This window comes from Dipodomys spectabilis, unplaced genomic scaffold (assembly GCF_019054845.1).
Source record: "Dipodomys spectabilis isolate Male_0828 unplaced genomic scaffold, ASM1905484v1 ptg000155l, whole genome shotgun sequence".
Classification (NCBI taxonomy): domain Eukaryota; kingdom Metazoa; phylum Chordata; class Mammalia; order Rodentia; family Heteromyidae; genus Dipodomys; species Dipodomys spectabilis.
In genome coordinates, this window is record NW_024870832.1 from 3448697 (window position 1) to 3464565 (window position 15869).

The following is a 15869-nucleotide window of genomic DNA, read 5'->3' on the forward strand; positions in this document are numbered from 1 at the left end:
TGTACTGAGATGGAGGGAGGGAGGAGGGCAGTACAGAGGAAGGGGTAGACAAATGAAGAGAGCAAGAGAGGAGAATGCATTCATGATATTTAATGTGTATCCTATGAAATCAGGGGAACAAGGGACTGGGGGGCTGGGAGGGATGGGAGAGAATAATGAAATAGGTGATATGCATCAAGATGTATTATACTCATAAACTGACTTGATATTATACTGGATGATATTATACTCATAAACTGACTTGTACAACTACTTAAAGGTTGAAATAAAAATATAATTTGTCTTAGAGAAACACAAAGAAGCAATGTCTATGTACCTTTCTATATTTATATAAAATTACATATGTATCAGACTGAACTTCAAGATATGGAAACAAGAGATCTGTGTTTTTATTTTTTTGATGGTTCTGTCTTCTTTTCTTTATATATGGTCTATTCACATGTATATCTTCAGGAGGGTGGGGGAAGGGTACAAAACTCGAGGGAAAAAGGGTGAAAAAGTGTAGCAATAGAGCTCACTGGACACTGATGAAAGTGAACTGGGAGAGAGTAAGGAACAGAAGACTGTACAGAAGGAAATGTACTCATTACCTGACTCATCTAATTGTAATCCCTCTGTAGATCACCTTTATAATAACAATAAGTGAATTATATATATCTAGATAGATAGATATAATTTGTAAAATAAAGGTTGCATGCACACACTCGTTTGTTATTGAAGGCCTACTCTGTGCTGAGTAACACAGAGACAATATTGAATAAAAGAACCACAAGATTCCTTTATCTTCATGCAACTTAACAAAGTTCAGGTCTCACCTGCCATGAGAGCTACTGAGTGTTGCATTTGAATATCTAACACTGTAATGGCTACAATGAGCTCTGAAGGAGACATGGCGCTTGATGCATTGCTTAGGGATCCAAACAGCATATGTTAAGGAAAGGAGCTTTTTTTTTTTTTGCATACAAAGGACAAACTAATGATCAACATGATCAGTGTACAGAAATGTATCATGGAATGTCATTGGAGAGTGAACCATGGGCCTAGAGAGTCCCCAGATGGCTTGAATGTTATTCCGAATGTTAATAGGAAGGCTTTTGTGGGCTTTCAGCAAGGAATCGACATGATGTAATCAATAGTTTTCAAGTGATCTTGCAGGATGTCTTGTGGAGAGGTGATTAATCAGAGCAGTGGGGACATGGTGCTGAATGGAGGCAGGAAGTTCAGCTCCGACATTCAGATTGGGGAGAATGAGCTCATTCTTAACATGGTCTAGACTTTGTTGACTTGCAGAATCTCAGAGATGAGCGGAATGTAAGAGAAAGGATTTCCATATGGTTCCCTGACCCCAGATGACCTGTGAGCTCTCTGTCTTTCTTAGAGTTGTATCCCATAGGGGACCTACAATGGCCACTGAGTCAGCCATGGCACAAATAGGGACACTGATCTCTCATTGCCAAGATAACAAGAATAACATTGCAACCATACCTATTCATCAAAAATACGTTCCTCAAGCCAGCTCACACCTGTCATCCTAGCTCTGCTGGAGGCTAGAGATCTGAAGATCATGGTTGAAAGCCAGCCAGGGCAGAAAAGCCCATGAGACTCTTATCTCCAATGAACCATCGAAAAGCTGGAGTGGCGCTGTGGCTCAAGTGATAGAGCGTGCTAACCTTGAGCAAAAACAAAAACTTAGGGTAGGGTCCTGAGTTCAAGTCCCAGAATTGGCACAAAAATTAAAAAGTAAAAAAATATCCTCCTGGTGTAAAGTCAGTGTTTTATTTCCTGGAATGTCTGTTGAGTGCTTCCAAGTCAAGTCATACCACCCTTCCAATGAACACATCTCTGCCCCTCTGCTTGCTTCAATCTTCTCCTGTGGATGTTCTACCCTGCTGGTCTCACTTGTTTGAACAAGTTTACTGTCTCTGGTTTCCTCTTAATGAGAAGCATCTGGGAGAACTCAGTTTTTGTCTTGTTTTGTTTTGTTGTTTTTATCGATTATGGGGCTTGAACTCTGGCCTGGGCGCTGTCCTTCAGCTCTTCAGCTCATGGCAAGGGCTCTACCACTTGAGCTACAGCGCCACTTCTGGTTTTCTGGTGGTTTATTGGAGATAAGAGTCTCACGGAGGGGCTGGGAAGGTGACTCAGTGGTAGAGCAATTGCCTTGCATGCCTGAGGCCCTAGGTTCCATTCCCCAGCCCCACATAAGCAAAAAGAAAAAAAGCCGGAAGTGGCGCTGTGGCTCAAGTGGTAGAGCGCTAGCCTTGAGCTGAAGAGCTGAGGGACAGCGCCCAGGCCCAGAGTTCAGGCCCCACAACTGGACCCCCAAAAAAAAAACAAAAACAAAAACAAAAAAAACAAAAAAAAGAGTCTCACGGATTTTCCTGACTGGGCTGGCTTTGAACCATGATCCTCAGATCTCAGCCTCCTCAGTAGCTAGGATTACAGGTGTGAGCCACTAGCACCCGGCTAAGGAGAACTCTTTTACATAGTAATAACAAGTATCTGTCGAGAGTTGATTTCTATTTATTAATTTTATTTTTATTATCATAATTTTATTATCCTTAAGGAGTTGCTGCAAAAGGGTTTCAACTTAATGCGTCAGTTTACAAGTACAATGTATTTTGATTCATGTCACACCTTCCTTCATTCTCTTCCCATCTCTCCCAACCCCACCCATCCCTTCATTTTCCTTGTTCCATTTTCACATATATATATATATATATATATTAAGTATTACAACTCTGTATGCTCTCCCTTTCTCTCTTCATTTCTCTACCTTCCTCTCCATTCTCTCACCTCCCCCACACACACACATCTCAAGTTCTAGCTTCCTGATATTCGTTTTTGTTAGACTATAAGTTAGTTATTCAAAGGAGTTCTACAGCTGGAATTTCCCCCCTTCATATAGTGTACTTTAATTAATACACTTATGAACATATTCATACGACCTGCATGCTTACCTGCATTCATAAATTCGATCTAACTTCCACATAGGAGAGAATTCTTGGAGTGAATTGTAGGCCTAGAGTGAATCTAAAGTGCAGAATGATGCGTGATGTGAAACTCTGGAGCTTCTTTAGCTATTACAGCTCAGCGGCTGAATTGGTGATTTCATAGCTTGTGAGATGGGAGGTTTTAGTGTAAGTACTGCCATCTATTAAAGGCTCTTAGCCTGAAGTTGTCAGAGCACATCTTAGAAAGGGCTTAAAACTACATTAGCTCTAGGGTGAGACTTCCTTAACCATTTGAGTGGGATATAAAGAGAAATGGAATGCAAATGACTTTGTCACTGTGTGGTTCAGTATAAGTTAAGGTCATGTCTGTCTACCGTATCAAAAATTGCTGCCATGTAATGTGAAGATCACCCCATATTGTCTTTGGGAGCCTAGAGATTTGCAAGTACCCTAGCAAAATCAGAAAGCACATTGACTAGTCATGTAGAAACATCTGACACAAGGGTATATCTTCATAACATGCAAGAACATGATTTGAATAAGTTCAAGGAAAAACTCATTATCTCACATATGATTGTTGTGTTCACCTGTGTGTGTGTGTGTGTGTGTGTCCTAGGGCTTGAACTCAGGGCCTAGGCATTGTTCATCACTCTGCCACTTGAGCCCCATGTATGGCTTTTTAGTGGTTCATTGGAGGTTAGGAGGATAGTAGACTACCCTGCTAAATCTAGCTTCAAATCACAATCCTTAGATCACAGGCTCCTGAGGCGCTCAGATGACAGGTGTGGAGCCACCAACACCCAGTTTATACTCGCCTCTCTTGGGTTTTTATTTTTGTGTGGCATTGGGATAGCAGGAGATTGTGCCTATATTCAATAGTGCCGTTCCCTACAGTGGCTGGACTATAGTTATTCTATTTCCAATATAGTCTCCCTTCCCTTCCTTCTAGACTGTAATTTTGCTGACCTTTTGCCAACAGGAATAATGAGATAATGACCAACATTTCTGCAACAATGCATATATATGCATACTTTACGTGGTATAGGATTATATTTGTATTCATATGTATATGAACATATATGAATGTGTATATATATCTTTAGATATATAGATATTTGATAAATATATAATAGATATATAGATAGATCTTTATAATACATATAGAAATATATTTATAAATATATATTTAGGTGGTTTAAATATATAGTTTGAATATCTAATATATATTTGATAACTAGATATGTCTAGATATAAATATCTATTTAGATAAATATATTCCAATGTATAAATATATTTATAAAAATATTTAACATATATAAATATATATTTAGATCTGTATAAATCTGTATATATATTTAGATATATATTTGTATATATTGATATAGATATATAGATACACACATATTTATAGTGAAACTGCACTGCAAAGGATGCTTCTATATGTCCATATGTCTACATGTATTGATACGAGTGTCTCTGCTGACATGTATCTTGATGTGTGTGTAAGTGTAAAGACAGCGTGACTCCATGCCTGTAGACTTGATCATCCCTGAAGGGCAGCAGCCCCCACCTCCCTATATGCGATCACGAAGGAACCCTCCAGTTCTTCTGACATTTCGATTCTTACATCTTGCTGACAGAGGAGAAAGAGAGCAATTGACTTTGACAGCTCTGCTGACATTGCTGGGCTGCTGGCTCTCAGCCCCTCCTCCCATAGCCTTCTGCAACTGAGGTCCATCCCTCTGATGTCGCTTCTTTTTTTCTTGGCCTCCAGGTCCCTGTCGGGTCGCATCGTTGGTGGTGTCTGGTGGTTCTTCACCCTGATCATCATCTCCTCGTATACAGCCAATCTGGCTGCCTTCCTGACTGTGGAGAGGATGGTGTCCCCTATTGAAAGCGCAGAGGACCTTGCGAAGCAAACAGAGATTGCATATGGGACACTGGAAGCAGGATCCACAAAGGAGTTCTTCAGGGTAAAGATATTTCTTCTCCGAAGGCTCTTTCCCCTAAAAGCACCACCATGGTCGTGAAAAATTTCCTTCTTATTAAAAATTATGACATTACACCCAGGTACTAGTTACTCGCACCTATAATCCTAGCTACTCAGGAGACTGAGATCTGAGGATTGTAGTTCCCAGCCCAGGGAAGGAAAGTCTGTGAGATTCTATCTCCAGGGAGTCACCAAAAAGCAGAAAGTGGAGTTGTGGCCCAAGTGGTAGAGAGCTAGGCTCGAATACAAAAGCTCAGGAACAGCACCCAAGCCCAGAGTTCAAGTCCCAGGATCAGCACCAAAAGAAAAAAAAAATTATAGGCAGGCAAAGTAGCTGCTTCACTAAGAACAAGTCAGACAAGCTCAGAACGCTGCTTTTCCTTCTTTTCTACATCTTTATTGGCATCAACTAAGTACACAAGGGGAGGGGTGTTCATTGTCATAGGTACCTTCTTGAGGAAGTAGAGATTTGGCTCAAATGGTAGAACTCAATCCTTGAACAACAACAACAACAAAGCTAAGGAGAATATGAGGCCCTGAATTCAATCCTTAGTACTACACAAACACTACACCTTGATCAGACTCACCCCTGCAACACTCTCCTTCAGCTCCCCTCCTCTTTTCCCAAACCAGTCTCAACAAGCTCCATCTGTAGATGCATCAAAGCTCCTGCACTAATTTAGACCCCTGCCATATAAGCAATCTGTGCTCATTCTCTGAGGGCTGAGAAGGACATGAATTACAATCCCCTTCTGGCTCCCAGAAGGACTCTAGAGACTAATTAGTGATCAGTTTGGAACAATTTATGGATTAAGTGCAGATCTGATGATCTTTGTGTTTCCTCCTCCCTCACAGCAGGATCTCAGTGAATGTTTGCTTGATGAATAAGATGATAATATATTGGAAAAATTACGGGAATAAGTAATATATTAAACAGTGCCGAAGGAAAAGAGAGGGTGGGAGGGAAGGAGGGAAATACAGTCAAAGGGAGGAGGGAAAAAGGGGAGAGTGGGGGGGTGAGGAAGGGAGGGACAGAGCGGGAGACACTATGCAGGAGAGATGGAAATGACTTGTCCTGAGCTGAAGACAATGAATACAGACAGAGAGCTCAGAAGCATGACCTCCTTCACCACTAATTAGAGCTAAATACTCTTTTGTCCTACATATTAACCCATTCAGTGCCATTTTATGCATCTAAAATATGGGGGTTAAAAGTATCGATCTCTGTCAGGGGCTGGTGGCTCACGTCCGTCATCCTAGCCCCTCAGGATGCTGAGATCTGAGAGTTGTACTTCAAAGCCAGCCTGGGCAGAAAAGTCCATGAAACTCTTTATCTCCAACTAACCAGCAAAAAGCCAGAAAGGCAAGAATGGTCCAAATGGTAGAAGGTAAATTAAAAGAAAATTTTAAAAAGGCAAGCAAGAATGTGAAGCCCTGGGGCTGGGAAGGTGGCTCAGTGGTAGAGCGCTTGCCTTGCATGCCTGAGGCCCTGGGTTCGATTCCTCAGCACCACATAAGCAAAAAGAAAAAAAGCCGGAAGTGGCGCTGTGGCTCAAGAGATAGAGGGCTAGCCTTGAGCTGAAGAGCTGAGGGACAGCACCCAGGCCCAGAGTTCAGGCCCCACGACCGGACCCCTCCCAAAAAAAGAATGTGAAGCCCTGAGTTCAAGCCCCAGAGTTCAAACCCCACAAAAAAAAAATCCATCTCAAAGAGTCATAAGAAGATTAAATGAAAAAAAAAAAAGCATGTGAAAATACATAGGAAAACAAATAGCAATGAAGGGGAGCTCTGTTTACCACCAAGGCTTCAAGGAAGTTCAAGCCTTGGGAAACCAATCAGAAGATGGACGTTCCAGGAATAGACCTGAAAACACATCTGGACTAAGTAGAATGAGTAGATCCTAGGAAATATAGGGAAACTTGAACACAGCAAGAAGCTAGAAATCCTGCGGCTTAAGCATGCTCATCCTGAGAGTTGCTGTGAAGCTATCATAAAATAATTTTAAGAATAATACTTAAAAAAAAAAACAGGTGGATGTTATAACCCTAGCCATTCAAAAGGCTAAGTTCTAAAGATCATTGTTTGAAGCCAGCCTAGGCAGAAATGTTTGTTAGACTCTTAGAACCAGCAAAAGGCTGGAAATAGAGGGATGGCTCAAATAGAAGAGCACCAGCCTTGAACAAAAAGAGAGGCTAAGGCCCTGAGTTCAAGCCCCAGTATCAGCACAAAAACCATCATCATCGTCATCACCACCATCACCATCATCATTATCAACCACTCCCACTTATTTAGCACTTAATCTAAAGTAAGCTAAGCACACCCCAGAGTCATTACCTCATTGAACTTAATAGAGTGAAGGACATAACTGAGTTCATAACTAGTGTTCAAGAGATCCTGAGTTCAAACCCCAGAATTTTAGAAAGGAAAACAAACATTTTCACTTTCTCCACAGAAATGAGTTAGGAATCACTGTCCCATGTCTTCTGAAGTTTAGAAAATTAAAGCAATTGTGCCTACATCACACAGCTAATGGTAGCAGAAGGAGCCTAGAGAGGTAGCTTCAGGCAATAAGAGAGTGCTCGTTCCCATGACAATCTCATGGACCAAATCTGAGGTAATGTACAATAGTGATATCATCATAAGTTTTGTGTTCTGTGGGACCAGTGGGCACCAACTCTTCACCACCACTGATGCCAATTCCAAAGCTATATATATATATATTTCATCTTTTTTTCATGATATTTCTGACATGTTAGCCTACAGCCAAAGGGCTCACTAGTTGTCCACAAAGCCAACCCTGTGTCCTAGATCTCAAGGCCATTAGGGAACTATAAAATTCAGGTAACAGTCATGTCTTCTCTGTCACATAGAGCTGTCTCAGTTCCCAGATGTCTCACCTGTAACTAAATGCAAAATAGGTGCCTTGTCTTGTAAGAAACTGAAATTCAGGGAATTGATAATATCCATAGTCTAGGCAGATATAAAATCTGAGTTTCCTCATTCCATGATCTGAGAATTATTCTTAGAGGTTAGTCTAAGTTAGGCACCAGTAGCTCATGCCTGGAATCCTAGCTACTCAGGAGGTTGACATCTGAAGATGGCAGTTCAAAGCCAGCCAGAGCAGAAAAGTCCATGACTCTTATCTCCAATAAACTACACTCAAAAATCCAGAAGTGGTGCTGTGGCTCAAATGGTAAAGCACTGGCCTTGAGCAAAAGGAGACTTAGGGACAGCGCCCAGGGTCTGAGTTGAAGCCCTGGGACTGGCAAAAAGATAAACGATCACTCTAGGTCAGGTGCTGGTGGTTCACCCCTGTAATCCTAGCCACTCCAAAGGCTGAGATCATGGTTTGAAGACAGCCCTGGCAGGAAAAGGCTATGAGACTCTTATCTCCAATTAACCTCCAAATGCTAGAAGTAGAGCTGTGGCTCAAGTGGTCGAGTGCTTGCCTTGAGAAAAAAAGTTTAGGGACAGCACCCAGGGCCAAAGTTCAAATGCTAGTTCCTGCACTAAAATGAAATAAAATAGACCACTCTAGTTGCTCAACAAGCTTTGAACCCCACCATTTGGATCTAATCATTTCATATTTAGTGAAACTAAAGCTGAGAGAAGATGGTCATGTTTTTCACTAAATGAGAAGCACAGCTGAGACTTGGGACTTCAAAGTTCTTTGTTAACAATGATTTCAGCTAATGTATCCCTGACCCTGTCTTGTTCATGGTACAAAGTTAGGAATCTGGAAACACGATGACGCATATTCTGAAAGTTCTGTGCCCTGCCTGTGTCTTTTCCATTGTTTACCAGTAGGCTGTAATCAAGGTGCTGACTTTGAATGACTGCAGTTACTTCAGAGTTCAGTATTGAACTAATGCTGAAACTCTTTGTCAAAAAGTTCTTTGAATGATTTCAGTGTCTGCCATATGTATAGGAAGGGAAGTTGGTAGCAAGCAAGCTATGTATTCACATTCTAACTCCAAAGTCAGGCCTGGGAACAAAAAAAGTATTCATTAATAGTACCACTCATAGAACACCTGTGTTCTCATAGAATCCCTGTTGCAACACTTTCGGTGGACATGGTAATCACCATTGTCAGGGGAGGAACCCTGAGGCCCAAACCGGTTAGGCCATTTGCCCAACACCCTGCAGCCAATAAGTTATTAAAAACTAAAGTGAAGGCGGGTGCCAGTGGCTCACGCCTGTAATCCTAGCTCCTCAGGAGGCAGAGATCTGAGGATCATAATTCAAAACCAGCCTAGACAGAAAAATCCATGAAACTCTTTATCTCCAATTTATCACCAAAAAGCTGGAAGTAGTGCTGTGGCTCAAGTTGGTAGGATGCTAGCTTTGAGCAAAAAAGATCTCAAAAATCTCAGGGCACCATGGTATAACCCTTGTTAGTAGGGGGAGGGGGATGGAAGGAGTTGGGACATAGGGGAGGGAAGGGATGGTAGGGGAAAAACAGAGGGGGTGTAACAATGCTCGATAGGAAAGGTACTCATCACCTTACTCATGTAACCCCTCTGTACAGTATCTTTACCAAAAAAAAATTTTTTTCAGGGGCAGCCCCCAGGCCCTGAGTTCAAGCCCCAGCACCAGTAACAATAACATGAGAAAAATATCTAAAATGGCCGGGTGCCAGTAGCTCACACCTCTAATCCTAGCTACTCAGGAGGCTGAGATCTGAGAATCACAGTTCAAAGCCAGCCTGGGCAGGAAAGTCCATGAGACTCTTATCTCCAACAAACCACCAGAAAACCAGAAGTGGTGCTGTAGCTCAAGAGGTACAGCACTTGCCTTGAGCTGAAGAGCGCAGGGACAGCACCCAAGCCCAGAGTTCAAGCCACACGACCAACAAAAAGAAAAAAGAAAAAAAGAAAAGAAAAATATCTAAAATGAAAGATGCAGTGGGTTGTAATTGGACAGGTATCAGGTATGCCATTAGGAGACCAAGATATTTCCCCCTGTTCTGCTCCTAATAAGCTGCATGACATTAGACAATTGAGCTACATCACGGGACTCGGTTCATTTTTTTTGCTGCTCTTAGGGCTTAAAATCAGGGTCTATGGGCTGTCCCTGAGGTGTTTTTGTTTGTTTTGTGCAAGGCTTGTGCCTCAACTCCACTTCCACTTTTTTTGATGAGTAATTGGAGATATGACTCTTATAGACATTCCTTGCAGGCTGTCTTCAAACCTTGATCCTCATATCTCAGCTTCCAGAGGAGCTGGGATTACAGGCGTGAGCCACTGGCACCTGACCAGTTCCTTTACTTATAGACTACTGCTATATCCCTCCCAAGAGTCCTATCTCTGTGACTCTGACCTTTGATCTCACCTAGACTTTTCAAGGTGGAGGGATATACCACCACCACCACTACACACACACACACACACACACACACACACACACACACACACACACACACACACACACACACACACACACACACGAAGAAGGAGGAAATAGAGAGGCTAGAATTCTTCCACTGCCATCTTTGAAAGAATCTGGCTTCCAGTCCTGATAGCAGCCCCAGAGCTTTTTGGCAATCCCAAACCAGAGTCACTTAATCCTCCACTGACAATTTAATTAAAGATGTGTGAAGGGCCAGTGGGAGCTGCAGATTTCAAGAGAGATCCAGGAACAAATACCTGGAGTCTATTCCCAACAATTCCCTGCCATTCATGCTCCCTTTCCCATTCCTGGAGATGAGATTTTCCTGATGATCTTCACTCATGCCTGTGAGCCCAGCTTTGGTGTCTGGAGCAGGAGGATGAGGCTGAAGAGATGTGTTAATTTACTGCATACTGCTGCCTGAGGAACTCCTCAACTCTGCCTTGTCCACAACCCAGATCCCTGCTGTGTCCATCCTGTCAGGTCGAATTGCATCTTGCAAATTTCCCTGCTGTGTGTTTTGTCGAGTTTTATGCCTGAACGATCATGTGCAAATCTGGTCACAGATGAATTCTACATTTCATGGTTTCCTGGAAGAGAATATTAAATACATTTGGGGCTGTGGGTGTTTTCTCTTCGGTGCTTGAAATGTTTCCTCCGGTTCTTTCTTTGTCTGTCTTGCACATTGACACTGTTGCTTGAATGATGTACTTTCGTCTAAAAAGAAAAAAACAATGTGCTAGAAATACATAGAAAGAATCAAGCTAGCGAGAGAATTAAAGATTATTATGTCCCACAGTGAGACTAAAGGTGGACATTCTTAGCGGAGGAACCCAGAGGTGTAATACCTCTGAATATTTAAAATACTATTTATTGACACAAGTTCCAAGAAATGGAAACATGGAGGGATTTGCTGCTGCTGCTGCTGCTGCTGCAGGTGGTAATGGTGGGTTTTCTTTTCTTCTTTTTGTCCTTTGCTTGTTTGTTTTTGTTTGGTGTTATTTTGTTTCTCCTTTTTCTGTCTTTTGGGGCCAAGTGAGGGTATGAAAATGGAAGGAGGGAGGGTAAACAGTACAGTCATGCTCTTCTACAGACAGTAGGTAGAAAATAAACTGTGCAACTTGTGGGCAGGGACAGGAGGGGAAACTGGGGGAAAGCAAAGGAAGGAGTGACATTGTCCAAAAACAAAAAAAGAGAGAGATGTACTCATTAGCTGATAAAATAGTAACCACCCTTGTACAAACAGCTGAATAATAACAATAATATTGTATTTTTTAAAAATAGAAGATTACTATGCCCAAATGGAGAGATTAAAATCCTATGGAAAGGAATTTTTCATAGAGGAAACCATGACTTCCAAGCAGCACTCAAATTCAAACCCACAACTGCTAATTCCCAATTAACCTTCAAATGCCTTCAAATCATGAAGCGTATTATAAAATGAATAAACTAGTTCATCTAAGGATGGATCATTAAAAACTAAAACTCAGCATACCAAATGCCTCCCTGAAATTCTCAGTAGCTATTTCCAATATTTTACCCTTAAAACCTGGAATTTTTCTGACTCCTAAATGTTTCTTATCCATCAACTGGCTCAATGGACAATTGCATATCAGTATGTTGCCAATAAATGATGTTAATATCAGAGAAATACATCTGAGCCAACACTGGTGTCTCATGCCTATAATGCTAGTTACTCAGGAGGCTGAGATCTGAGGATCACAGTTCAAAGCCAGCCTGAGCAGGGAAGTCCACGAGACTCATTTCTAATTAATCACTAAAAAAGAAAGAGAGAGAGAGAGAGAGAGAGAGAGAGAGAGAAGAAGGAAGGAAGGAAGGAAGGAAGGAAGGAGGGAAGGAAGGAAGGAAGGAAGGAAGGAAGGAAGGAAGGAAGGAAGGAAGGAAGGAAGGAAGGAAGGAAGGGAGGAAGGAACCAGAAGTGGTAGAGCACTAGCCTTATTCAAAGATCAGGGGTAGTGCCCAGGCCCAGAGTTCAAGCCCTAGCACTAGCCCAAAGAAAAAGAAATACTTACACACAGAAAGGAATAATATAGTGTATGTATAATAAAATGTTTATATTAAATAAACACATCAACTTTTGGTAACCACTGAATTTTTATATCGATTGTATGACTCTAGTTGGAATTGCCTTTAAAAAAATTTATAGCCCATTACACGTATTTACCACTTTCTATTTCAAAGGATTTTTCAAAAGCCACATTCCAGTGTTCCCAAAATACCTCTGGGAAAGGATTCCCTTGAGAAAGAGCTTGTGAGATGACACTTAATCCAGGCTCCTAAGTCATGAACCCCCATTAAAGACCTACTGTATATCAGGTACTCAGGTAGACTCTGGGAAGCATCCACTACCTTGAACACAGTTCCTATACAATTTGCTAGGACTGATCCTAGTTATACAGATGCATCTCTTTGTGATGGATTGAGATACATTCCACACGTGTATCAGCCCTCACATTACTGGTGGTCAAAGTGAGGATGACATGCACTCAGTTGGGTTCTGGGAGGTTAGAACAGGGAATCTTTATGTCTTCAAATGTCCGTATGTAAAAACATGTGCTCAATAAAGATGAAGACCTATTGCCCTGGGCAGTAGCTGATCTCTAAATTGGTAAGATATACTCTAGCCCAGGAAAGCAGAAAAGTTGTTGCTGGACCAAATGATCCTATCAGTTGTAGTAAACAACCCAAACAAAATCCCAAAGGAAATTAGAACAAAGGTGATTGAGGATGAAAAAAGAAACATGGTTGAACTAGATTTAGAGGGTTTTGTTTTTTTTTTTTTTTAAGTCTTGGGACTTGAACTCAGTACATGAAATTTGTTCCTAAGCTTTTTTGCTCAAGGCTAGTACTCTCCCATTTTGAGCCCTAGCTCCTCTTCTGGTCTTCTGGTGGTTCATTCAAGATAAGAGTCTCATGAACTTTCCTGCCCAGGCTGGCTTTGAACCATGATCCTCAGATTTCAGCCTCCCCAGTAGCTATGATTACAAGGGTAAGCCACCAGCACCTGGCTGATTTAGAGATTTTTCAAACTATGAACAGGTGACAATATTTGGTCCTAAGCTATTAGCTTTATCGGGTAATAAATTGCATTATAACGATGGATATTGCAATATGGAATAAGTGGAATTTGGCAATCCATTAAACCCAACAGTCTTGCCTTTCAATAATGAAATTTGATTCCACTGATACTCAGCTCTCTACATTTTTCGGGCCGTGTATGTATATATATATATATGGCCTGATTAGATCACAAATAAGTTCTACAATGTCTTTGAAAGTCATACAGGGAACCAATTCCTTCACTGTCTCCATTTTCAGAAGGAATAATTAAAATGAAGTAATTAAAACGATTCTGAGCTACTCTGCTCGTTCTGTGTTTGCAAGATATTTGTACTTTAGAACCTACCGGTACTAATTAGAGCCTCTTATTTTGCAATCGCTCATAATTTGTTTCTTCCTGAGCTAATCTGGCTCATGAATGTGTGATCAAGCCACACTTAGCTCTTCATTCATATGCATGTACCTACCTTATCCAAGCACAGCCAGCAACTTCATTCTGGCTTTGTTCCTATCCCTCCCCGTTCCTCCCCACCAGAGGTCTAAAATCGCTGTATTCGAGAAGATGTGGACATACATGAAGTCAGCAGAACCATCTGTGTTTGTTCGGACCACAGAAGAAGGAATGATTCGAGTGCGAAAATCCAAAGGCAAATATGCCTACCTCTTGGAGTCCACCATGAATGAATACATCGAGCAGCGGAAACCCTGTGACACCATGAAAGTGGGAGGTAACTTGGATTCCAAAGGCTATGGCATTGCGACACCCAAGGGGTCCGCCTTGAGGTAAGTAGACCACATCTGCTGCCCTCCTATCCCCCGTCTGCCCTTCCGATTCAGGATTGAAACAGCTGTGTCTTGTCACATGGTTCCAATGCACAAGGCCAGCTGCCCAGGCAACTCTTCCTCAAACACCAGTGGGCCTGGAAGATTCCAGCCACCTGAGATCTTCAGCCCTGAGGTTGGAAATGTAACCCCCAGGGTGGGGGTAGGGGAACCTCAGCTTGCTTGGGACTGTCACTGCTGTGTGTTCCTCCCCACGCTTTGTCTTACCCCTCCCCCTCTGAGTGTGGTAAACCTTGTGCTTCGGTGGTGTGGTGTATTGTCCTCACCCCCCCCCCTCCTTTACCAGATACCCCTGCCATCCATCTAGGCCATCTGCAGATTTCTCCAGCAACTTAGATTCTTTGACAGGAGATGATGGTGTGTATACTATTTGTTTCTGAAGGAACAGAAATACATTGTCCAAAGGAGAAATCAAATGGATTGAACCATGATACAAATCCCCCAACCAGTTCCAAAATAGTAACCAGGGAAGAGCATCAAATTCTTGACAACCATGTTCTGATTGGTTGAGGGTCTGATGAGGAGTTGAGATGTCATTTGATCTAAAGAACTTAGATGTCAACAGTTAAGAAAGCAGAACACCAAAAGAGATCCACAGAGCATGTCTGCCAACCCCATCTCACACATAGGTGCTAGGAACAAGGCAACAACTCAAAAAAAGGGGATTTTTGACTGACATGAATCTACAAGCCAAGTGTCCTGCACTCAGATGCCTTTCAACTATAGTAAGAGCCACCAATAGAATGTCTGGGTGCCACATACTGTAGCATGTACATGATCTCCTATAATCCCCCTACATCTTTACATAGTACCATTATTCCAGTTTTACAGATGGAGAATCACAGGGAGAGATTTGAGTGACCTGGCTAGATTGACACAGCTAACAAGGTAGGCTCCAGAGCTCAAGGCCAGGCAGTTTGACTCAGAGCCCATGGTGATAATTTATTCTAAAGCTGTCCTGGGCTTAATGACCCACAGTGCCATTAAAGGCAGGAGACTGGACTCATGGCAGGTTGTCCCATCCCTATTCTTCAGGGCCAAATAAACCATCAACTCAGTGATATAAAGATGACTTTTGGAGCCTCGAGCCTCCACTTACCACTCAGAAGGCAAAAGGTGATAACAGATACTCTCACTTTAAGAATCGGGCACTAAGCTGGGTACCGGTAGGTAGCTCAAGCCTGTACTCCCATCTACTCAGGAGACTGAGATCTGAGGATCCCAAGTCGAAGCCAGCCCAGATAGGAAAGTCCATGAGACTTATCTCCAGTTAATCACAGAAAAAGCCAAGAGTGGTGCTGTGGCTCAGGTGGTAGAGCTCTAACTATGAGCAAAATGGAGCTCAGGGACAGCATCCAGGCCCTGAGTTCAAGTTCCAGGACCAATTTAAAAATAAAAAATCAGGCACTACAACTTTGAGTACTAGCATGGGTTTTATGGATTTTTCTCCCCATGCTCAAAGACTCTTGGATAAAGGCTGAAAATAATGTCTAACTCTAGAGTAAAACAAACCCTAATTCTTTTTTTTTCTTCCTTTTTTTTTTTTTTTTTGCTTACATCGCTATAAAAGAGATCACATCTTTTTATTGACTTTTAAGAAGGAAAAAGCAAGA

General features: G+C 42.0%; 1 protein-coding gene across 7 annotated transcripts in view; it reads left to right on the forward strand.

Annotated features, from left to right (window-relative positions):
• Gria1 (glutamate ionotropic receptor AMPA type subunit 1) overlaps positions 1-15869 on the forward strand; it is a 345667-nt gene that overhangs the window by 288327 nt on the left and 41471 nt on the right. For all 7 annotated transcript variants that reach the window (XM_042692388.1, XM_042692387.1, XM_042692390.1 and 4 more), the window contains 2 exons: positions 4729-4927; positions 13949-14196. In XM_042692388.1, the coding sequence (XP_042548322.1) occupies positions 4729-4927; positions 13949-14196 (447 nt within the window). The remainder of the gene's footprint in view (positions 1-4728; positions 4928-13948; positions 14197-15869) is intronic.